The sequence below is a fragment of the Nesoenas mayeri genome, assembly GCF_963082525.1.
Source record: "Nesoenas mayeri genome assembly, chromosome: 1".
In the NCBI taxonomy this organism is placed as follows: Eukaryota; Metazoa; Chordata; class Aves; order Columbiformes; family Columbidae; genus Nesoenas; species Nesoenas mayeri.
The window spans coordinates 42,321,592-42,344,219 of record NC_137541.1 but is presented as its reverse complement, the minus strand read 5'-3'; the positions used below and the strand labels follow the sequence as shown (position 1 = coordinate 42,344,219).

The 22,628-nt window shown below is 48.6% G+C and overlaps 9 protein-coding genes across 9 annotated transcripts in view; 4 read left to right on the top strand and 5 right to left on the bottom strand.

Moving 5' to 3' along the window:
- Positions 1-6,741, bottom strand: part of LOC308044428 (histone H1.01-like) — a gene marked incomplete at both ends in the record, with an annotated part of 48,467 nt that extends 41,726 nt beyond the window's left edge. Inside the window, one exon of the mRNA XM_080351155.1 lies at positions 6,685-6,741. Within this exon, the coding sequence (XP_080207281.1) occupies positions 6,685-6,741 (57 nt within the window). The remainder of the gene's footprint in view (positions 1-6,684) is intronic.
- Positions 1,817-2,497, top strand: LOC308044421 (histone H1.11L-like; the record flags this gene model as incomplete). Its single annotated transcript, XM_080351143.1, has 1 exon — positions 1,817-2,497. The coding sequence occupies one exon, from the start codon at positions 1,817-1,819 to the stop codon at positions 2,495-2,497; it is 681 nt and encodes a 226-aa protein (XP_080207269.1).
- On the bottom strand, positions 3,207-3,647 carry LOC308044537 (histone H2A-IV; the record flags this gene model as incomplete). Its single annotated transcript, XM_080351280.1, has 1 exon — positions 3,207-3,647. The coding sequence occupies one exon, from the start codon at positions 3,645-3,647 to the stop codon at positions 3,258-3,260; it is 390 nt and encodes a 129-aa protein (XP_080207406.1). The 3' UTR covers positions 3,207-3,257.
- On the top strand, positions 4,006-4,445 carry LOC308044563 (histone H2B 5; the record flags this gene model as incomplete). The annotated part of the gene is made up of 1 exon (XM_080351332.1): positions 4,006-4,445. One exon carries the CDS (start codon positions 4,006-4,008, stop codon positions 4,384-4,386), a length of 381 nt encoding a protein of 126 aa, XP_080207458.1. The 3' UTR covers positions 4,387-4,445.
- Positions 5,902-6,386, top strand: LOC308044457 (histone H3.2). The gene has a single exon (XM_080351189.1). It carries the CDS (start codon positions 5,930-5,932, stop codon positions 6,338-6,340), a length of 411 nt encoding a protein of 136 aa, XP_080207315.1. The 5' UTR covers positions 5,902-5,929; the 3' UTR covers positions 6,341-6,386.
- A 181-nt stretch (positions 6,742-6,922) lies between the features above and the next one.
- LOC308044467 (histone H3.2) lies at positions 6,923-7,407 on the bottom strand. The gene has a single exon (XM_080351200.1). It carries the CDS (start codon positions 7,377-7,379, stop codon positions 6,969-6,971), a length of 411 nt encoding a protein of 136 aa, XP_080207326.1. The 5' UTR covers positions 7,380-7,407; the 3' UTR covers positions 6,923-6,968.
- Positions 7,408-8,721: 1,314 nt separating this feature from the next.
- On the bottom strand, positions 8,722-9,202 carry LOC308044549 (histone H2B 1/2/3/4/6-like). The gene has a single exon (XM_080351312.1). It carries the CDS (start codon positions 9,175-9,177, stop codon positions 8,797-8,799), a length of 381 nt encoding a protein of 126 aa, XP_080207438.1. The 5' UTR covers positions 9,178-9,202; the 3' UTR covers positions 8,722-8,796.
- A 280-nt stretch (positions 9,203-9,482) lies between these two features.
- On the top strand, positions 9,483-9,896 carry LOC308044490 (histone H2A-IV; the record flags this gene model as incomplete). Its single annotated transcript, XM_080351223.1, has 1 exon — positions 9,483-9,896. The coding sequence occupies exon 1, from the start codon at positions 9,507-9,509 to the stop codon at positions 9,894-9,896; it is 390 nt and encodes a 129-aa protein (XP_080207349.1). The 5' UTR covers positions 9,483-9,506.
- A 495-nt stretch (positions 9,897-10,391) lies between these two features.
- LOC308044447 (histone H1.11R-like) lies at positions 10,392-11,112 on the bottom strand. Its single transcript, XM_080351178.1, has one exon. It carries the CDS (start codon positions 11,105-11,107, stop codon positions 10,463-10,465), a length of 645 nt encoding a protein of 214 aa, XP_080207304.1. The 5' UTR covers positions 11,108-11,112; the 3' UTR covers positions 10,392-10,462.
- Positions 11,113-22,628: the final 11,516 nt, after the last annotated feature.

The window sequence follows — 22,628 nt, the reverse complement described above, 5'->3', positions numbered from 1 at the left end:
CTTTTAGAAGAGCATATAAACTGTTCTAGGACTCTGTTGCTACATCAGGTGTTTGGAAGAAGGATAGAGGCCTAGCTTAAACCTAGGAAAATGCATTTGCAGAGGATCAAAATACTTTAGAGGTAAAGCTACCAGGGGTCTGACTCTGATAGGAGTGAATAGAAGGGTGTAAGATACAGCATTTGAAGGAGATATGTATGCTACAGAACTAACCCACGTAAATTTATCCTCAATGGTATGTGTCATTGCCAACAGAATCATTTTGTGACAAAGTAGTTCACAAACCACCATCCACAGCAGGGTCAGCAGGTGAAGCCACCATGAAATTTAGCATCAGTACAGGCATTGGCTCCAAATCCACATGATCTTCTGTTTTTATACTGTCACATGTGATGTCATTCTGCTGTTTGTCTTCCCTAGACAAAAACCCCTCTGAAATGCTACCACATCTCTTGGGAGTTTCTCGCACTTGTAGGTGCACCCTAGTCATGGTAAATGAGCACCACTAACAAGCTGTTAAAACTGGCTCTCCATTGCCAAAACTCCACAAGACAGCGTGTGAAATTACATTGTCAAAATTAAAAGTGAAAGAAGTTGAAGAACTGCATTGTCAATCATATCAAGTAATCCTCAGGGTCTCCTATTCTTTCCCACGTTGTACTACATATTTTTGCACATGACACTATTCTAACTCATCTCAAGAAAAAAATAATCATTTGTATGTTCATTTATTCCACATTGCAAAACTCATGGGTTGCAAAAAGCCATGCCCTGGTTTATCTTGGCACTTCTGAGGTGTTTGATTAATTATATTGATTTATATAACTTTATTAAAGATATACGTGCAGCTTTTTAAAAAAGAACACATGAATTTTATGCTGCTGATTCTGGCTGACAAAATGCCTAAAGTACAATGTAAAAGCAAGCACAAAAAGATAAAAAAAAAATAATTAAAAAACCACCTTTCTTAAAATAAGAACATAGAAATGAATGTGTTTACCTATTGTGCTTAATCAAAAGAAGTACTTTGGAGAAGAAATTGGAATATAGTTCACTGAAGTATTCATACAAAGCTGCAGAAAACTGCAGGAAACACTGAAAGAACTTCTATATGTTCTTATGAGACATGGAAAGTACCTGCTGATTTAAGAGAGATGTTTTTCACATTCACTTTTCCGGTGAAAACCGTCTTTCTTTTACTTTTTATTAGCTCTGAGTAGAGCTAAACAGGGTACTATGTCGAAAGGTTTCATTATTTTTAAGAGATGAAGCCGTATTATGTGAAACAACTTGTAACCCAGATACAGAGCTGAGCAGTTACTTTGTGTTACTTGTGTCTTTTCAAAGCTAATTTGCACCAAGAAAATGTATCGAGTTTACCTCCATTTTGAACTACTGTGATGAAAATCCGTCTCAGGAACATTAATCCGCTGCCACTGTGGTAGAGTTGTCAGAAGGAAAATTTTAATTCAAAAGGAAAAATAAAAATCTCACCGTCCAGCGGTGCATGCAATCCCCAAACTCGGGGATTATTGGCTTGCGTGAGATTCATTTTAAATCTCAGCCAAAAGAAATGCCGAAAGTCAAAAATATCTTCTGTCTCTAGCAACACTGCTAAGAATGGGGTGTCCTGGTCACGGTTTTTTAACAAAAAACGCACTTTTTTGAGGAGGAAGAAACACAAGCCAAACGGGAGAGCGCCGACAGACGGGGCGGGGCGGGCTCAGGAACGCACCAATCAGCGCCCTCAACGCTGATATAAAGAGGGGCGCCGCCAGCAAGTCTGCAGTGTCTGCGATTGTGTTCGCGCAGCGACATGTCCGAGACCGCTCCTGCTCCCGCTGCTGAGGCAGCGCCTGCCGCCGCTCCGGCCCCCGCCGCCAAAGCTGCCGCTAAGAAGCCGAAGAAAGCAGCAGGCGGCTCCAAAGCTCGCAAGCCCGCGGGCCCCAGCGTCACCGAGCTGATCACTAAGGCCGTGTCCGCTTCCAAGGAGCGCAAGGGGCTCTCGCTCGCCGCGCTCAAGAAGGCGCTGGCCGCCGGCGGCTACGATGTGGAGAAGAACAACAGCCGCATCAAGCTGGGGCTCAAGAGCCTTGTCAGCAAGGGCACCCTGGTGCAGACCAAGGGGACCGGCGCTTCTGGCTCTTTCCGCCTTAGTAAGAAGCCTGGAGAAGTGAAGGAAAAACCTCTCAAGAAGCGCGCAGCCGCGGCTAAGCCGAAGAAGCCTGCGGCTAAAAAACCCGCAAGCGCTGCTAAGAAGCCCAAGAAGGTGGTGACAGCGAAGAAGAGCCCTAAAAAAGCCAAGAAGCCGGCGGCTGCTGCAACCAAGAAAGCAGCCAAAAGTCCGAAGAAGGTTACGAAGGCTGCCAAGCCTAAGAAAGCGGTGACAGCCAAGAGCCCGGCCAAGGCACAAACGGCCAAGCCCAAAGCGGCCAAGCCTAAGGCGGCCAAGCCCAAAGCAGCCAAGGCGAAGAAGGCAGCGGCCAAGAAGAAGTAAGCCCCTGTGGAAGAAAACTTGCTCCGCGCTTAAACCCAACGGCTCTTTTAAGAGCCACCCACATTTTCTCAAAAAAAAGCTGAAATTACGGTTTTTTTAGTATTTCGTGTAAATAATTAAAACGGGTTTATAATTTTTGGGTGTACTCCCTATCAAATCTCATAAAGCAAGGCCTGTGCCTGTGAGGAACTTTACCATCTCAGGAACAGCCCTAGATGCTGCTGTAATCAGTACTTTGATGCAACGCTGGCGCGATCGTTAGTGCCTTTTAGGATGAACATTGATTGCTTCAGGATACTTAAGTACTTAAAAGACCTAAATGCAGTTTCTCTGGTTTTAAGCAGTCTTCTATATGGTACTTAACGCTCTCTTCTCCACATTTATCTGTGCGACTACGTGAAAGGGAAGCAGAAGGGAGGGGCAAGGACGGTTTTCACTTCTGTGTAAGATAGGATGGGACAGATTTTTTTCTTTTCTGCATATGTAACTCGAACTCTGCAATTCACTTCATTACACAACCTTAGGTTCTAAGAACTGATCTTACCTGCACATACAAAACATGTTTAGAATCATAGCATTCCAAAACTAGAATTCATTAATTTCATTTTCTTTTGTCATAAGAGGCAGCACAATACCTTTTTCCATAGGAATTTTCAAACCAAGTTAAAGCAATTTAGCTCTTTAGTGATATTGTGGGTGGCTCTGAAAAGAGCCTTTGGGTCTTTCTGGGAAAAACTTCCCCGGTGTTGCTCTTCGGTGTTCACTTGGCTTTAGCCTTGTGGCTGTCGGTCTTCTTGGGCAGCAGCACGGCCTGGATGTTGGGCAGCACCCCACCCTGCGCGATGGTGACCTTGCCCAGCAGCTTGTTGAGCTCCTCGTCGTTGCGGATGGCCAGCTGCAGGTGGCGGGGGATGATGCGCGTCTTCTTGTTGTCGCGGGCCGCGTTGCCCGCCAGCTCCAGGATCTCGGCCGTCAGGTACTCCAGCACGGCCGCCAGGTACACTGGGGCGCCGGCGCCCACCCGCTCCGCGTAGTTGCCCTTGCGCAGCAGCCGGTGGACACGGCCCACGGGGAACTGCAGCCCGGCCCGCGACGAGCGCGACTTGGCCTTGGCCCGCGCCTTCCCGCCTTGCTTCCCGCGGCCGGACATTGTAGCGATTCAGCAAATAAGCAGCTGCTACACCTTCCCAAAAAAAGAGCAGCTACTCTGTAGCGTGCCGGCCCGCTGGTTTATATACGACTCGGGTGGAGCGTCAGCGCCTTCGCTGATAGGCTGAGAAGGAGGCGTTATACCGTCAGCCAATGGGAATGAGAATCGACAGATGCCCAATAGCAAAGCTTAGTGCAGCGTGACGTCATGAAATAGAATTCCTAACCAATGGCGATGAGAAGCTGTCGAGTCGTTTCTTGCTCACCTCTGCTATAAAGAGGACTCGCGCTGACGAAACGCTGTTTATTCCATTGCTTTGTGCAGTTGTTCAGTTAGCGATAGTGGTGTGTCTGCTGAGATGCCTGAGCCAGCTAAGTCTGCTCCTGCGCCCAAGAAGGGCTCCAAGAAGGCGGTGACCAAGACACAGAAGAAGGGCGACAAAAAAAGGCGTAAGAGCCGCAAGGAGAGCTATTCCATCTATGTGTACAAGGTGCTGAAGCAGGTGCACCCCGACACGGGCATCTCGTCCAAGGCCATGGGCATCATGAACTCGTTCGTCAACGACATCTTCGAGCGCATCGCCGGCGAGGCCTCTCGCCTGGCGCACTACAACAAGCGCTCCACCATCACGTCGCGGGAGATCCAGACGGCCGTGCGGCTGCTGCTGCCCGGCGAGCTGGCCAAGCACGCCGTGTCCGAGGGCACCAAGGCTGTCACCAAGTACACCAGCTCCAAGTAAATCCGTGTTTGAAAACTTTTTAACCCAAAGGCTCTTTTAAGAGCCACCCACTTTTTCAATAAAAGAGCTGATCCAGTGGTATCTTTTTCTTTGTTGTTCCCGCTTCTTCTCGGAAAAGTAATAAGTGTGAAAATATTGCTGGTGATAAAGAGCTGGAGACGTATGTATTTAGCGGGAAACAATGCGTTCTCCCTTTACCTCAGTAGAGTGGAGAATGCTCGCGATACACTGAAAATACTTCAGGAGTCTTTCACTTTGGCGACCGGCTTAGGGTGAGGTTTAACAACCAAACGATGTAAGTGTTCTTAAATGCCCGAGAAAAAGTGTGTTCTGGAAAGGCCGTGCTGCTGGTGGTTTTTTTTCTCTCTCCTGGGTGGCTTTTTAGCGAAATGGTGATACATCGAAGACACAAACGGTTCAAGATGACTGTGCTCTTTTCTGTAAAATGCTCCAGGCTGGATCCCCGCACCGTTATTATTCTCGCGGGCTACCGGAGTCAGAAAACCTGAGTGCTCTTACGGCACTCTCATCCCTGAACCGCGCCTCCCCGCCTGTGGTGCCGAGCACAGCCTACCCTCCCAGCGCTCTCCCCCGCTCTCGCCCACTTCTCCTTTCACCGCCCTGTTCCCCCACGGCCCGTAAATCCCGCAGCCGAGCAGCCGGAGGGAGCAGGGAGCGGGCGGACCCTGAAACGCGCAGCTACCGGGCTCAGTCCGACCTGAGTGAGAACTGCACAGCGATCCCTCGCTACCGGGCCCGGCACGGCTCAGCTCCCGAGAGCGCAGTGATTGGTCGCGGAGGCTTTCGCGGTACGGAGCGCATCGCCGTCTCAACCAGGCGCGCTACGCCGAAAAGAGTCGGACCTTACACCGGGTCGGGAGGGTAGTCTGCAAACGTTCTCCTTACGCGAAAAGTCGTCTGTCATTCGCGCCTAGAACGTCCCTGCCACAGCCCTGAACCATGCTCGGTTACCGAACGGGAGCAAACAGCGAGCTCTCGAGAGACAGAGGCTGCCAAGCCAAGGAGCTTTAGTCAGCAGTCCCGATGCCAGGCGGAGGGAGGCAGTTAGGGGGACCGGCTTTGAGTACAGACCGAGCGCCAGGCGTGGGGTACGGGGGCTACACCGGCACTGCTACACCAGTCACCCACGGTGGTTCACCCCCTCTGTCCTTCCAAACCGCTGTTCCTGAAGACAGACTGCGCAGTCATCCTTAGACAGTGAGGGAACTGAGGCTAAATCATTCTAGAAGTCTGTAAAGGTGTAAGAGCAGGGCCGGGGCAGACTGTGGCAGGAGTGGCGGTGGGGAGAGAGGGCCGATTCAGCGGCTCTGGAGCCAAAGTGGGCGGAGCGAGGCGGGGGAAGGGCGGGATCTCCGCCCGCGAGACGCGGGCTTTTCGACTTGCTCGCGTCGCCCAATGGCAGCGGGACTCGTGCGGACGGCCAATCGCCAGGGCGCTTCGGCTATAAATACCGCCGCCTCGGAGCGGTTGCTGCCGCTTAGTTTTTATCGGGGCGTGAGAGCGTAGAGAAGAGAGCGAAGCGATGGCGCGTACGAAGCAGACAGCGCGTAAGTCAACGGGCGGCAAGGCGCCCCGCAAGCAGCTGGCCACCAAGGCTGCCCGCAAGAGCGCGCCGGCCACCGGCGGCGTGAAGAAGCCGCACCGCTACCGGCCCGGCACGGTGGCGCTGCGCGAGATCCGCCGCTACCAGAAGTCGACGGAGCTGCTGATCCGCAAGCTGCCCTTCCAGCGCCTGGTGCGGGAGATCGCGCAGGACTTCAAGACCGACCTGCGCTTCCAGAGCTCGGCCGTTATGGCGCTGCAGGAGGCCAGCGAGGCCTACCTGGTGGGGCTGTTCGAGGACACCAACCTCTGCGCCATCCACGCCAAGCGTGTCACCATCATGCCCAAGGACATCCAGCTGGCCCGCCGCATCCGCGGCGAGCGTGCCTAAAGATTTTGCCACAGCCTTTTCACGGTTCTGGCAGACTCTGGGACAAGCCCACACAGACCCAAAGGCTCTTTTAAGAGCCACTACTTGCACAATAAAAGAGCTGTTATCTGACTTCGGAAGTTTCTTGGGAACCCGTGATTTTGCTACGTTAGATCTGTCATATTTTTCTAAGTAAGCAAACCTAAACATACACATCTGTTACTTAGAGCAGCTATAGTAGCTCATCAAAAATGTGTTTCTGCATTTTTATTGGATAATAAAAGCCTAGAATTTTATCATATAAAGCAAAGGGTTGCTAGAAGTGTATTTACATACAATGATTCTCGTTAGAAACACTACTGTACGGCCGGAGCGGCGGCAGGCGCTGCCTCAGCAGAGGGAGCAGGAGCGGTCTCGGACATGTCGCTGTAATAAGAATTCCTGCATATGAAACACAAAATGAAGAACTGGTAAAATGCAATAAAGTAAAATACAGGAAAAAAAAAAGCGATAGATGTATAAAAATCATTTGATGAACAGTGATACAACTCCTTTTATTGTGCAAGTAGTGGCTCTTAAAAGAGCCTTTGGGTCTGTGTGGGCTTGTCCCAGAGTCTGCCAGAACCGTGAAAGGGCTGTGGCAAAATCTTTAAGCACGCTCGCCGCGGATGCGGCGGGCCAGCTGGATGTCCTTGGGCATGATGGTGACACGCTTGGCGTGGATGGCGCAGAGGTTGGTGTCCTCGAACAGCCCCACCAGGTAGGCCTCGCTGGCCTCCTGCAGCGCCATAACGGCCGAGCTCTGGAAGCGCAGGTCGGTCTTGAAGTCCTGCGCGATCTCCCGCACCAGGCGCTGGAAGGGCAGCTTGCGGATCAGCAGCTCCGTCGACTTCTGGTAGCGGCGGATCTCGCGCAGCGCCACCGTGCCGGGCCGGTAGCGGTGCGGCTTCTTCACGCCGCCGGTGGCCGGCGCGCTCTTGCGGGCAGCCTTGGTGGCCAGCTGCTTGCGGGGCGCCTTGCCGCCCGTTGACTTACGCGCTGTCTGCTTCGTACGCGCCATCGCTTCGCTCTCTTCTCTACGCTCTCACGCCCCGATAAAAACTAAGCGGCAGCAACCGCTCCGAGGCGGCGGTATTTATAGCCGAAGCGCCCTGGCGATTGGCCGTCCGCACGAGTCCCGCTGCCATTGGGCGACGCGAGCAAGTCGAAAAGCCCGCGTCTCGCGGGCGGAGATCCCGCCCTTCCCCCGCCTCGCTCCGCCTACTTTGGCTCCAGAGCCGCTGAATCGGCCCTCTTTCCCCACCGCCACTCCCGCCACAGTCTGCCCCGGCCCTGCTCTTGCTCTTTTCCGGCCTTCTAAAGGCTTTCGCCCTGGCTCCCTCGCTATATAAAAATGACCATGCAGACTTCCCTACAAACAGCCGTTTAGGAGGCAGGGGGAGTGTCGGGAGCCACCGTAGGTGACCGGTGTAGCATGTCCCGTCGCCCACGCCTGGGGTTCGGTCTCTACTCCACCCGGTTCCACTCACTGCCCCCCCACCCCTGGCACCGGGACTGCTGACTAAAGCTCCTTGGCTTGGCAGCCTCCGTTTCTCGAGAGAGCTCGCTATTTGTTCCCGTTCGGTAACCGCGCTCGGTTCAGGTCTCCAGCAGGGAGGTAGAAGCGTGTGGCAGTCGACTTTTCGCGTAAGGTCGTTTCCATGTTGCTGTCCCGCCACGGTGGAAGGTCCGTCTCTCTTCGGAGGAGCGCGCTTGGAGGAAGCGGCGATGTGCTCCGAACCGCGAAAGACTCCCCAACCAATCACGACCGTGCCGGGCCCGGCAGCTGGGGAGCGCCGTGCAGTTCTCGTTCAGGTCGGACTGAGCGCGGTAGCTGCGCGTTTCAGGGTCCGCCCGCTCCCTGCTCCCGCCGGCTGCTCGGCTGCGGGATTTATGGGCCGTGGGGGAACAGAGCGGTGAAAGGAGAAGTGGGCGAGAGCGGGGGAGAGCGCTGGGAGGGTAGGCTGTGCTCGGCACCACAGGCTGGGAGGCGCGGTTCAAGGATGAGAGTGCCGAAAGAGCCCCGGTTTTTCTCCTTCGGTCGCTCGCGAGATTGCTAACGGTGCGGAGCTCCAGCCTGGCGCGGCCGGATCTTCAGAACACACTTTTTCTCGGACATTTAAGAACACCTACACACCTACATCGTTCATTGTTAACTTTCACCCGAAGCCAGCCACGAAGGTGCAAGTGACTCCTCCTGAGGTATTTTTTAGGGTACTGTAAGCATTCTCCCCTCTAAGGAAAAGGGGGAACGCGTTGTTTCTCGTTAAACACATACATCTCAGACTCCTTGCAACCAGCAATATTTTCACATTTATTACGCTTCCGAGCAAAGCCCGGAACAACTAATAACATAATGCCACTGCATCAGCTCTTTTATTGAAAAAGTGGGTGGCTCTTAAAAGAGCCTTTGGGTTAAAAGGTTTTCTAACACGGATTTACTTGGAGCTGGTGTACTTAGTGACAGCCTTGGTGCCCTCGGAGGCGGCGTGCTTGGCCAGCTCGCCGGGCAGCAGCAGCCGCACGGCCGTCTGGATCTCCCGCGACGTGATGGTGGAGCGCTTGTTGTAGTGCGCCAGGCGCGAGGCCTCGCCGGCGATGCGCTCGAAGATGTCGTTGACAAACGAGTTCATGATGCCCATGGCCTTGGACGAGATGCCCGTGTCGGGGTGCACCTGCTTCAGCACCTTGTACACATAGATGGAGTAACTCTCCTTGCGGCTCTTCTTGCGCTTCTTGTCGCCCTTCTTCTGTGTCTTGGTCACCGCCTTCTTGGAGCCCTTCTTGGGCGCAGGAGCAGACTTGGCCGGCTCAGGCATTATTACCAATGACCAAGGCGCGTGCCACAGGAAAGTCACAGATGTGCACTAGAATAACTGCGAGCGCTCTCCTTTTATAGGGAACGTATGCAAATTACCGTTCCTCTAAGCTTAATTTTTATTGGCTGAGAAAGTTTTGTGCAGTCATTTGTTTTGTAGCTCATCGCTATTTGTTAGAATTCAATCCGCGTTCCCATTGGTTGTTTTCGCCATGTCACCTTCTTAGCCTATCGAAATTCGCGCCTTTCGCTGAAAGGGAATATAAGGGCGAGTTCCGAAGTTGCTTTTATTTCCGTAGAGTGCTTCGTTTCGACTACTGATTTACTGCGATGTCCGGCCGCGGGAAGCAGGGCGGGAAGGCGCGGGCCAAGGCCAAGTCGCGCTCGTCGCGGGCCGGGCTGCAGTTCCCCGTGGGCCGTGTCCACCGGCTGCTGCGCAAGGGCAACTACGCGGAGCGGGTGGGCGCCGGCGCCCCGGTGTACCTGGCGGCCGTGCTGGAGTACCTGACGGCCGAGATCCTGGAGCTGGCGGGCAACGCGGCCCGCGACAACAAGAAGACGCGCATCATCCCCCGCCACCTGCAGCTGGCCATCCGCAACGACGAGGAGCTCAACAAGCTGCTGGGCAAGGTCACCATCGCGCAGGGCGGGGTGCTGCCCAACATCCAGGCCGTGCTGCTGCCCAAGAAGACCGACAGCCACAAGGCTAAAGCTAAGTGAACACCGAAGAGCAACACCGGGGAAGTTTTTCCCAGAAAGACCCAAAGGCTCTTTTCAGAGCCACCAACAATTCCAGAAAAAGAGCTTGGATTTCATTTAGTATCAAGTAGTGCAATTCAGCGGTGTGTTTTAAAATGCTCGGCTGACTAACAAAAACTAACGGCCCCATACACGCGACCCCCCACCCCGCGTTGTTGTGCTGCCTGGTTGTGGGGGCGGAGCTGCGGCGGTGCTGACAGGGGTCCCGCCGGTAGACCGACCCTTTCAAAGCCGCAGCCAATCCCTGCGCTGTGCTGGCTATCCAAATACGCCGTTGCACTATTCTGCTCTCCTCGGTAATCAAAGGAGATTTTACATCCCCTCTGCCGTTGCTCCGGCCGCCTGTTCCCGCACCGAAGCAAAACACTCCCAGCAGCAAATCAGAAGCTGCCTGAAACCCTCCCCATCGCCGGCGTCCCCGATAGCGGCCATAGCCACAGTGTTTGAACCCTTTTAAGACAATGTGGGTGGCTCTTAAAAGAGCCGTTTGGTTTAAGCGCAGATCAAGCACTTTCTTTCACAGGCACTTACTTCTTGGGCGCTGCCTTCTTAGCCTTAGCTGCTTTGGGCTTGGCTGCCTTAGGCTTCACTGCCTTTGCCTTGGCCAGACTCCTCACTGCTGACGCCTTTTTGGGCTTGGCAGCCTTAACCACTGCCTTCTTAGGACTTTTGGCCCCTTTCTTGGCTGCAGTGGCCACCGGCTTCTTGACTTTTTTGGGGCTCTTCTTTGCCGTTGCTGCCTTCTTGGCTGCACTGGCAGGCTTCTTCACCGCAGGCTTCTTAGGCTTGGCCGCGGCTTCCCGTTTCTTGGGGGCTTTTTCTTTCACTTCTTCAGGCTTCTTACTGAGCCTAAAAGACCCGGACGCACCAATGCCTTTGGTCTGCACCAATATCCCCTTGCTGACAAGGTTCTTTAGCCCTACCTTGACACGGCTGTTATTTTTCTCCACATCGTAGCCGCCGGCGGCCAGCGCCTTCTTGAGTGCGGCGAGCGAGAGCCCCTTGCGCTCCTTGGAAGCGGACACGGCCTTAGTTATCAGCTCGGTGACGCTGGGGCCCGCAGGCTTGCGGGCTTTGGAGCCGCTCGCCGCTTTCTTTGGCTTCTTGGCGGCAGTTTTAGCGGCGGGGACCGCCGCAGCTGCCGCCGCTGCTGGAGGAGCTGTCTCGGACATGATACCAGGGGAGCACAGTGGGAGGCAGCGGCGGCTGCGCCCCCTTTATAGCAGCGCGTCGGGCGCTGATTGGTGCGGCCCGCCCGCCCCGCCCCGGCTCTCCGCGGCTCGGCTTGTGTTTCTTTAGGGGCAATAAAGAGGTTTTTTTCTAGTTTATCTGTCATGAAATTGCCCCTTTTCTGCCTCTGGGAGTCCGTGGAAGTGCCTATTTTCGCCTATCGGTGTCCTGTGGCAAAAAGAGCGGAGTTTGGGTAGAGAGGAGACAATAAATCCCGAGTCCTGGAACCGAACAGACCTTGAGAGAGCGAAAGTTTTGTTTTTCTTTGTAAATTAGGAATTCTGCTTTGAAGTTAACATGAGACGGGAAACTCAGTGTTAATATTCAGAGGGTCTTTTTCACATCAGAGAAGAAAGTGAGCAGTTAGAGTCTCATAATTTAAAATAAAATGGTTTCAAAGAGAGTGAGGTAGCACAAACTCCCACAAGACGTGCCTCTGCTCTTACTGAGGTTTATACCTCGGGCTACTGCCAAACACTCAATTATGGGGTTTAAATTTTTTTTTTTTTTTAGACTTCCAAAGCTAAAGTTTCTGGAGACTACACGTGAAATAAGAGGCAGCATATACTTTATTTACCTCAGAATGGGATACTTTCTCTGCAACTATTCGCTGTTGTTAAGATAGCAAAAAGCTCTCTAATGTTAATGGGATAAATTGAGACATGAAGACCAAAGTTGATGTCGAATGACTGAGCTTCATGGAAGTCTCTGGCATACAGAAACAGATTGTACTCTAAATAAAGCACATAGTGCCATTTCTGTAAAATCTGTGGATATGATTCAGTAACATGGAAAAAATTGGCAGAGATCAAGTCTTCAAGATATCTGAAAGCACTATTTTATTCATATTTTCCTGCCAAGCTAGGAATAGAAATCACCATTTTTGCTTACTGCTCTTTTGCCAGGTTACAGATTAAGTCACAGCAGCTTTTCTACATAAAACCTTTTTATCACAAAGTGATGCAAAGCTCTCTGTCCACAATGTAGTGACTATTCTATTCAAATGCACATCTCCTTATCAGCTAAAACTTTGTATGTATTTCTGTCTCTCTAGCAGGAGTTCCTAATTCATTTAACTTGAACTTTAGTAGCTGTCACATAGTTTAACACCATGGTATTGCTGCATTTCAACATGATATATACAAACTTCACTTGCACAGTTTACATATGGTGCTGACCAGATGATCAACTTCACCGTTTCAACAAAATACAGAATCTATGAGTGGAAAAATATCACCTCACTCCCCTCCATCATTCCACTACAGGGAAAACAAATGAACCTCTTGAAGCTTTTGAGTGACCCTTCATTTTCAATTAATTCATGAAGTCCCATTCTTTAAAACTTTGTGTAGGCAGTTTGACCTTTTCTTGTATCTTTACGGTAAAAAGGACTTCAGGAAAATGCAATAAATACATTCCTCTCTCCCACTTACTTTTTCTTTCTAGCTCTTCCTCATGACTGAGGTCTCACAGCTGAGAAGTTATCCCTGAGACAGGAAGCGCAAATAAAATGGCAAATTCCACAAATCTGGATCTGGGCTACCCAAGCTGTTTTAGAAGCAGGATGACTTATAGAGCAATACTCATGAGGAGTTTTACAAACGCAAAGGAACTCACCTGTAAGGAAGATTTACTTCATGTAGTAGCAGGGGGCATACAAAATTGAATAGTGAAATTACTAACATCTACTAAAGTTTCCCGAAGTCAAGTGCATGGCTGTATATCTGCTCTGTCCCATTTAGGTGTGGTAAAAGCCCTGGTGTCCTTTAAAAACTAAACTTGTTACAGTGCTTGTAAGCAGAATCTTTTTATACTCACCAACTCTTCTCACATTGCCTACACCAATACCGGGGTTGGAACAGAAACCTTTCTACCACAATAAAACAATTTCTCCCTTCTCTGCAACTCTTATTTTTGCAAGAGAAACAATGCAACACAATAGCATAGAGTCATAGAATAATTTCTTTTGGCAGAGACCCTTAAGATCATCGAGTCCTCCAGTCATAACCTAAATCTAGCACTAAACCATGTCCCTAAGAGCCTCATCTATGCATCTTTTAAACACCTCCAGGGATGATGACTCAACCGCTTACCTGGGCAGCTTGTTCCAGTGCTTCACAACCCTTTCCAGGAAGAATTTTTTTCCTAATATCCAACCTTGAACCTTCCCTGGCACAACTTGAGGCCATTTTCTCTTGTCCTATCACTTGCTAATCAGAAGAAAAGAGCAACACCCATCTCACTACAACCTCCTTTCAGGTGGTGGTAGAGTGCGATAAGGTTTCCCTTCAGCCTCCTTTTCTCCAGGAGAAATCTGTAATATGATATTCTCAAGACTGTTTTCCTTACACACACATAATCAGATGGAATACAGCCTTATAGCTAAATCCTGTATAGCAGTGATAACTACAGCACCATCTTCAGGGAAAAAGCCTCTCAGTGTGTGCCAGAGAAACACTGCAGTACGTTGTTGTAGTCCTTGACTTACTCCACTTTTGAGGCTATAGATTTCCATCAAATGTTAAATGGTCATTGTGCAACTTAAGACTATATTTTGTAATTATTTAAAGTGCTTCTCCTTATTTGATTTTCCACTTATGTGTGTACTCGGTTATTATCTTCCTTTGTTGTTAAGAAGAAAATACATTCTCATGAGCATCTCACAAACAAGCAGGCAATCCATGTGTATTAGTGAAGAGATGCAGAAGTACTAGAGAAAAATCAAGGCATACAAGAAGAGCTGAATACAGTGTCACCTCATTCTGTAATGAATACACAAGGACTGTGGTTTGTCCTCCTTTCCCAAATACTGCTATTCTTTGTTTGACTGGTAGCACAAAAAGCCTGACATTAAATAGAAGACGTCATTAGTCTAGCCATGATCAAGCTTAATAAGGATATATGGAAGTACTATGTTTCCCTTCAATGCAGACACAAAAAAGGAGCAGATAGGGAGGACACTTGCTGTGAAAGATTGTCCCTCCTTCTTATGCATTTGCCATCACAATTATAGCAAGCTTTCCTGCCTTGCCTTAGAAGAGGTGACCATCAAGAACAACAGGATCTCAGTGGTATTCTATGCTGTTGGTCTCTAGAAGCTCTGTCAGCATGGACAGAGATATCTGGTAGAGTAACAAAGATCTGCCAGCAAATCCTGCACAAAGTTTCTTGCCAGTGCTGTCAATGTGAGTCAGCTGAGACTGCAGGGCTAGATCTGGAAGCCTCTTTAGAGCTCTTCCCAGCCATCATGAAAAACATAGATTGTTATAACCAGTAACATTTGCCTACTAATTTGAAAAATATACAGTAATCCAAACCAAACTTAACGCCTGCAAGACAACCAGCAATTTTAACAAGATTAAGGTAATTTTCCATTTCTTGCAGTCCCTTTTGTGATACTTCACTTGACACTACATGACAAAACATAGTAGCCACCATAGATGACATTACAAGTCCTAAGAAGAGCACCTTAGAGAGTTCCAGTGTTCAGCTCTTTGTACACATAAGGAGGATAATTCTTCCTGAACTGTTCACTCCTTTTTCTCCCCTTCCTTATGACTTTTATACATGATAATGTAACTGCACTGAGTTTATTCATGTCACATTGCCACACCTTTCCCAAATGCATAAAGCCCATCCCCATTTTGGAGATGCAAGAACTGAGAGTCACTTAATCTGCATTTCTCAAAAATGCAGTTACTTGGATCCTCTGATTTCTGTCTGGTTCAGGTTTTGCAGCCTCCTCCTGCTGAGGCACAGCTATGTGTATTAATTCTCCCCATTTCCTGTCAGGAGAAAAACAGTTTAGAGATGATTCATCTAACTTCACAGGGAAAAAAACGAAACCTGCTCAAAATGTGATGAATTTGTTTGCTTTTTTTAACTTCCAATTTGTCACAAACCCCAGCTCTTTCCCTTACACACACAGGCCAGGGCATCTATCTGCAAGTGATGTCAGGATCAGGCCTGGTGAGGGGCTCTGAGGTGAGACACAGCCCCAGCCCCAGGCATCGAGCACCCTCTGGTGCAGTGGGGCCTTGGTCAGGCAGGGCTGGAGGGAGCTGGAGACCGGCATCCTTGCAGCATTGCTGTGATAGGGACAGACAGTCCTGACGAGGGAAGAAATAGGGCCCTTGGACCTGTGCATGGTGGGGACAGCCCAAAGGAAATGCTGGGCAGGGATAGTCAGGGCTAGTGGTGCCCTGACAGGACCTCTCCTCGGTGTAGCAGGGACTGCAAGAGACTCTGAAAGCTACTGTTTCAACATACCTCTAGATCCAGAGAATAAAGAGCAATTTTGGTCAAGTTGCATGCAAATGTTTGATTGCAGTCCTAGTACACAGAGAAGTGGACTTCAGTTATAACAACACTCTACTGCCACTTACACTTGTCACTGACATTGGATGTAGTCACCAGCTTTAAGATCAAGACAGCTGAGAACAACAGTTCTCACACTTTAGTTTAGTTATTCCTAACTCTTTTGTTAGCAAACACATCAAAATGTGAGAATGGTTTGGCTGACCTTGTATCGGGCCCAGAACAGTCAGCTGGATCTGTACCACCCTTCTACCTTCATTTCATTAAACCTCATAGGGAAACATCTCGAGAGGTTTTGAACTAGCAGCAGCCAGCTTCAGTTGCCAAACTGTCCTAGATAACAGCATTTCCATCCTCTCCAGCACAGTCACTCTTGTGACTGAAAGGGACCATTAGAAGGAGCCACTTGTTCCACCTTTTAGCTGCCATCTGGAGAAAATGCTGACCTACAGCTTTGTTCTGGGTGGCAATGTACATATCTCCCTACTAACTTCGGGTGGAAACTTCCATCCTTTCCCATCCTGCTCTGAACCATGACACTCATGTCACAGGAGTGCCTTAGCCAGTCTTACTTCCTCTAAGGCAGCTGGTCTCAAACTTCTGCCTGGCATTTAGCCATTGGGGCTCACCTGCATCCCAGTGGTGCCCACCTGAGCTAAGGAAAGGATAACTGCCTTTACTTGCTATCAACAGCTGAGCTTATTAGCTGTCTTCTGATTAATCTAGACACTTCAGAACTGTCTTTTGGAGACATTTCGTCTCTCTTGAGTGCTGTGATCCACAGTTTTGGAAAAAAACTGCTTGCGGAACAGCATTCATTGCATTTAGGCACCTCTGCATCCTTCATGTAAAGATACTGCATTACTAGCTTTGTTCCTTCTTTACTAACCAATAGCTTTGACTCTTCCCACTTCCCTTCTTCCACCATTAGTGACCCACAGTGCCCAGATACAACCTGCAACCCACTTTCTGCCAAGAAGCCAGGGAGACGAGCTACCACTTCACAAAAACAAGCTCACAGTGGCTCAGTATGGATGAACAATCATCCACCTCTTTGAGGGAGAAGGGTTTGGCCCCTCTCCCTGTGTTGCTGGAGGGCAGACACTGAAGATGATGTTTCCTGCACTTTTCCTAGAGGCCGCTGGGATGCAGAATTTGCAAAGGAAAAGAACAGTTTGGCACAGATGTCCAGCAGCTGGAGCGCTGCCCTGAGCTAAGTGCAAAAATAGCTGCTGGCATCACCGCACCTGTAAAAACAGAGGAGCTGCGTAGTGCTGGGCAAGCAGACAAGAGCTGGGGGAAGAGGGACACTTCTGGTGGCTTGTTTTGCCACTTTATTTTTTAGCAAATGTCAGGTATATTATGTAAAGTGCTTAGTTTTAGGACCTTGAATATATCCATGTCTCTTGTGGCTTTTCCACTAGACTCCTCTGGTAGTTTTGAGCTGACAAACAGCTTCTAAGAGGTTTTTAAAAATTACCTGCATGGAGCAATATTCTTTCCTTATTGCTGGCATGTATTCAAATGAGAAATTCCTATGATAGCTGTTCCACCACCTCAATATTCAGAAAAAAAAAAATGTCCTGGGGACCTTACAAGGGAAATATTCCTGTTGGCCTACTGATGCCTTTTTTTTTTCCCCAAGAAAAATAAATAAAAGAATGCTATGGCCTTGAAGGCTGAATCAGTTTTTGTCACATCAAGGTTTCTAGAATGAGAAGTACGATATATACTTAAAAATGGGAAAGTCACTCCCCAGTCTTGAAGAGGCCCAGAGGAAGGGAATTTAAAATCATGGTCTGATTAGTACTACAAAAGCTGTGCTAGGGTACAGAGTAGCCTCAGGGAGCAAACACTCACCTGAAACACTCCCTTTAACAAGGGAAAGTGTAGAGTCCTGCATCTGGGCAGGAACAACCCCAGGTTCCAGTATAGGTTGGGAAATTACATATTAGAGAGCAGTGTAGGGGAAAGGGACCTGGGGGTCCTGGTGGACAGCAGGATGACCATGAGCCAGCACTGTGCCCTTGTGGCCAGGAAGGCCAATGGCATCCCTGGGTGTATTACAAGGGGGGTGGTTAGTAGATCGAGAGAGGTCCTCCTTCCCCTCTACTCTGCCCTGGTGAGACCACATCTGGAATATTGTGTCCAGTTCTGGGCCCCTCAGTTCAAGAAGGACAGGGAACTGCTGGAGAGAGTCCAGCGTAGGGCAACGAAGATGATTAAGGGAGTGGAGCACCTCCCTTATGAAGAAAGGCTAAGGGAGCTGGGTCTCTTTAGTTTGGAGAAGAGGAGACTGAGGGGTGACCTTATTAATGCTTATAAATATATAAAGGGTGAGTGCCACGAGGATGGAGCCAGGCTCTTCTCGGTGGCAAACAATGACAGGACAAGGGGTAATGTGTGTAAACTGGAACACAAGAGGTTCCACTTAAATTTGAGAAAAAACTTCTTCTCAGTGAGGGTGACAGAGCACTGGAACAGGCTGCCCAGGGAGGTTGTGGAGTCTCCTTCTCTGGAGACATTCAAAACCCACCTGGACATGTTCCTGTGAGACCTCACCTAGGCATTCCTGCTCCAGCAGGGTGATTGGACTAGATGATCTTTTGAGGTCCCTTCCAATCCCAAACATACTGTGATACTGTGATACTGTAAATGCAGGTCACCTATATTCACTATTTGGTTCTGCCCATGAAGCACTAAGCAAACCACCCTTCCTCCCTACCTCTGTTTCCCTGCACATCAGGTGATAGCAAATACCTCCAAAGTTCACTGAGATTGTTGCAGTAACGCAAATGTGAATTGTCTGTAGCTTCATGTTGGTAACCAGAGGTCCTGTATCCAAACTGATGTGATTTTTGAGTGTACATCAGGAAATAAGTCAGCTACCATATGCTTTCTGAAATGTAAAAGGTGGTGAGAAGTAGGTGGCTTGATTATCAATGCCTACTACTGTGCTAAGGAGGAAAAAACTGCTGCTGCGGAGGAGATTTTAGTGGAAGAGATTGCTTTTAGCTAGGCTTCTTCATGACCACCCACTGTGTGAAGACCTTCCAATAGAATGGCTAAAGAAGAAAAAGTGTTTCAGGTGCACTGTTTGGTCTGTACTAAAGCTGAAAGAAAAAGAGTGGTCATCTTCAGACAAGTCTCTAAAGAGGCCCGAAATGGAGCAACATATTTGTTGTCTGATCCAGCTCCCCAACTGCACTGTGTTCGAGCAATGACTGACAAGAAGAGGCCATATCCACCCTCTCTGCCCAATTCCATTTCTCCAAGTCTACAGGGCTGCTTAAAGTGTGAAAACATTTTTTTCTAGCACTCTACTGGTCAGTAAAAAAATCTGATCTGTACAACCACTCAGTCTCTGATATGCTTCAAATATAAAATAATGCCCAGCCTAGAGGGGAGCTCTAGGATACTCCAAGAGATGCTATCATGTATAGTTCTGTTGACTTTTCTTTAAGTTTCTTTCAGAGAGGCTTTGTCAAAAGCCTTTGGAAATTCAGTCAGATCACATCAACCAGGTCACTCTTTCCCACATACTAGTTGATCTAGTTAAAAAAAATACAAGAAGTTTGTAAGGCAGGAGCTCTCTTTACACGGTAAAGCTATGCTGACTTCATTGAAAATCTCTGTTTATCCAGGAGGCTCTTCTGGGCCAACAGTGTGTCTGACACAGTCAGGAGTTTTACAGAACAAGAGTCCTATTGTCTGACAGGCTCTTGGGGAAAATTTTGGCTGCTGCTGAGACAGATGGAGGATTTAGTACTAGTTTTGATTTTTTAACTAGCCGATCTTCTAACCCCTTTTTGGACAGCTTGGGTATATTTTTATGCTTAATCTGCCAAAATTTGTGAGTTTTTTCTGTGCTTTTTACTCAAACACACCTACAGCTTTTTGAATGATCCTTTCCTACACTCAATCTCCCCTTCTGTTATCAGCACCTTTTCTGTTATCTTTCCTTTTTTTCAGGCCTTTCTGGGTGGGTGGTAACCCTATCACTGTGTCCCCAGTATGGTCATTTCAGCTTTCCCCACTCACCTGTGAGGATTTAATCCTTCCAGGTGTTCCTTTGAGTTTCTTTTTAACAAGCTCATGGTTTGCAAAGTGCTTCCCATATCAGTAAAATGTGCCAGTGCTCTTGTCTTGTTTCCCAGGCTTCAGGCTCTGACATTGAGAAAATCACAGCACTGATTTGGTTCCTTGGCCTTCTCTTTGAATGACAACCCTCTTGCTTTACTCTACGTCCTGATGTAACCTTCCATAGAGGATACAGAATTTGGTATGTCTTGTCCTTGGGAACTCTGTCCTGAAAAAATGTCACCACTGGATGGCTTTCCCCTACCCCTCAGTTTAAAAGGTCTCTGACAACCTCCTGCATGCTGGTAGCCAGAAGCTCATTTCTCTTTTGATCCAGATGAGGTTCATCCCTCCTGTGCAAGTGCTCTGTAGTACAGAAATCTTCCCAGCTCCTGCTGAAACCCTATTCTCAGCCAGGTTGTGAAACTGCCATCCACATCCCTCTCTGGTCCCAAGCAGCATACTGGGAGCTTTTCAGAAGGAGGTGAGCATCAACATTCTGTTTTCCATCTTCTTCCTCAGGAGCTTACACATTGCATCCAAAGCTTTTCTCCTTACTTTCCATATGACACAGATACTCAAGTAGACCATGACAATGCGTCCCCTCTCTGGCTTACCCTAGGACCCACCCATGTACCCTGTGAAGTTTGTCATCTTCAAGTCCTTCCCCAGAGCAGTGAGAAACTCCTCTGGCCCTCCAGCCTTAGTTCTTCCTCATCTGTGTCTCAAAACAGGGAGTTAGACTGGAAAGCTGGATGCTGGATCTAGAATGTGTGCACAAAGCAGGGATGGGTCAAGTGCTAAAAGAGCCCTGTTGGGGATACTGCAAGGAACATGCGCTGTAGAAGAGGATTCTGTATATGTGGTGTGGAGCAAGTGTGAGTCACAAAACCCAGTGTGCATGTGGGAACGGCATACTTCCGCCTGGCAGCTTGCTCCGGGGTTGTCCTTTGGACCAGTCCTCCCAAACCATATGGATGTGTCCTCTAATCAGGAAGAGAATAGGTAGAGTGAATGGGAGAGCTCATATGGTGAGGATATAAACTATAGAATAACCTGGGAAAAGCTGTCAACACCTAAATTAAACATGTAGCCAGCTGTAGCCTGTGAGAAAGAAGAGAAGATTGCCTTCCATACAAGCATCTCTTCTGCATAGTACTTGTATGGACCATGATCCAGATGTAAGCAGGAATAAGAGAAGTTGTCCTGGGCAATCTAATTCTTCCCTAGTGCAGGTTAGGGTTTCTCTTTCCCCAGAGCAGCAAATGTCATCAAGCACAAAGGAAATACTGTTGTTAAAATGTGTTTTTACAGAATATTCCTTCAATTTTTTTTTTTAGTCAGAGGAGAATCTCATCTCACCACAGCAATTTCCAGCTGCCAGCAAAGCATCTTCTGACAGTGAGAAGCAAAGTGTGAGAACCTCTTCAGGGTTGCCCTCAGTGACAGCAGGGTTTATCTTCTCTCCATCCAACCTGTGACGACACAAACAGCTTTACTGTCCTCTAAAAGTCTCATCCTAGGCCCAGCTCAGCTAGGCTCAGAAGCCAAGTGTCTCTTTACTGTTTGTGTCTGGGGTTGGTCAGACAAAATCAAAGAATAGCTAAGGAATTATTGTTGTTGTTGTTGTTGTTATTATTATTATTATTTTGTTTGTTTGCTTACTTTGTTTGGTTTAGAGGTGAGCTGGGTTTCTTTATATTACTGGACTGGTTTTTTTTTTTTTTTTAAAAAAAAGCATACCTGATCTTTTCAAGAGCTGCATTTGACCAGACGCTATTAGAGAGGTTTATTACCCCTCCAAGCCTTTGTACCTCCCAAAATGGTGCCACTTTAGAAAGTTTTTTTTAAAACTGCATGTGTTTGCAAACCAAGGGGTCTCTCAGCTGTGCCCTGCTGTTACAGCTGCTGCTAATTATGCAGGGTGTATCTGCAGATGCAGGGAAGCGCATTCTCTCCCAGGTTTCCTTTTCTCCCTCACATGTCCTGATCATTTGTTCAGAAAGGTGCAGGAAGCAGACTGAATCCACCCAGGCCAAAAGCATCTACTGACCATCCCTCTACTCTCATGAAATTGCTTCAGGGACGCTGGGCAGCCGAGCACTCAGGCACTGCATGCATCTGAACCAGGAGCCTGGGAGAAATGCCAAGTACTCATCCCCATCATGTCCTGGCTCTGCAGCTGGGCAGCCTCTGCTCTCCCAGAAATGCAGTCATCACGGGAGAGATTACTTGCTCCTGCCACATCTCCCATTAACAGATTGAGTCCTGTGCTTGAAAGATGCCCTCAGGTCCTTCACCAAACTACCGCCTCCTCTTCACAAATTTCCCTTCAAAGAGGTTTATACTACTGACAGCTATTCTTTCTGATCAGGTCTGGGGAATGTGTAATAATTTCTTAGTCCCTCGCACCAGGTTGTTAGGGAGTGGCTTAAAGATAAAGGACATGAGTCCATGGAGCAGTTGCACTATCAGAGTTTGTTCTAATAAGAGTTGTGTTCTGATAAGTTAATGGTTTGACATGATTTAGGAGCCTAGCATAACTAGGCCTCAATGCCTCAATAGGCCTCAGCAGAGACTGCTGATCATGAGGGAATGGCAAGGACACTGTGACCTTGACAAGTCTTGTAAACAACATCAGGGGGGTGGGAGTTGAGAAGGTGGGAAACTCGCATAGTTAGCTAACCACAAGTGGGAGGGTCATTGCAAATATCACCTTTGGATCTAAGCCAATCAGCAGGTGACAAGTATGCATAATTATCGTAATCTGTATAAATAGGTGTCATTAATGGCAATAAAGTTGAACAATGCGTTATCACTCATACTGGGCCGGCTTAGCTTGTTCCTCGGCTGCTCACACCAGGTTATGATTTAATGTTAATGTTAACGAGGGTACAAAAAGATCTGTCTGGCCTTTAGTGAAGAACCATTTCCCATTCTCCCTTAAGCACACTGGCAATAGGACAAAATGGTTTTGATTATTGTTCCGAACCCTGATGGGTTACCAAGAGGAGTCACTTTGCAGCTACCATGTTTTGCAAATGGAAAAGTGAAGACCTGGCCTGA

Coding starts and splice junctions, on each gene's coding strand:
- LOC308044457 (XM_080351189.1), top strand. CDS start 5,930: ATGGCGCGTACGAAGCAGACAGCGCGTAAGTCAACGGGCGGCAAGGCG.
- LOC308044467 (XM_080351200.1), bottom strand. CDS start 7,379: ATGGCGCGTACGAAGCAGACAGCGCGTAAGTCAACGGGCGGCAAGGCG.
- LOC308044549 (XM_080351312.1), bottom strand. CDS start 9,177: ATGCCTGAGCCGGCCAAGTCTGCTCCTGCGCCCAAGAAGGGCTCCAAG.
- LOC308044447 (XM_080351178.1), bottom strand. CDS start 11,107: ATGTCCGAGACAGCTCCTCCAGCAGCGGCGGCAGCTGCGGCGGTCCCC.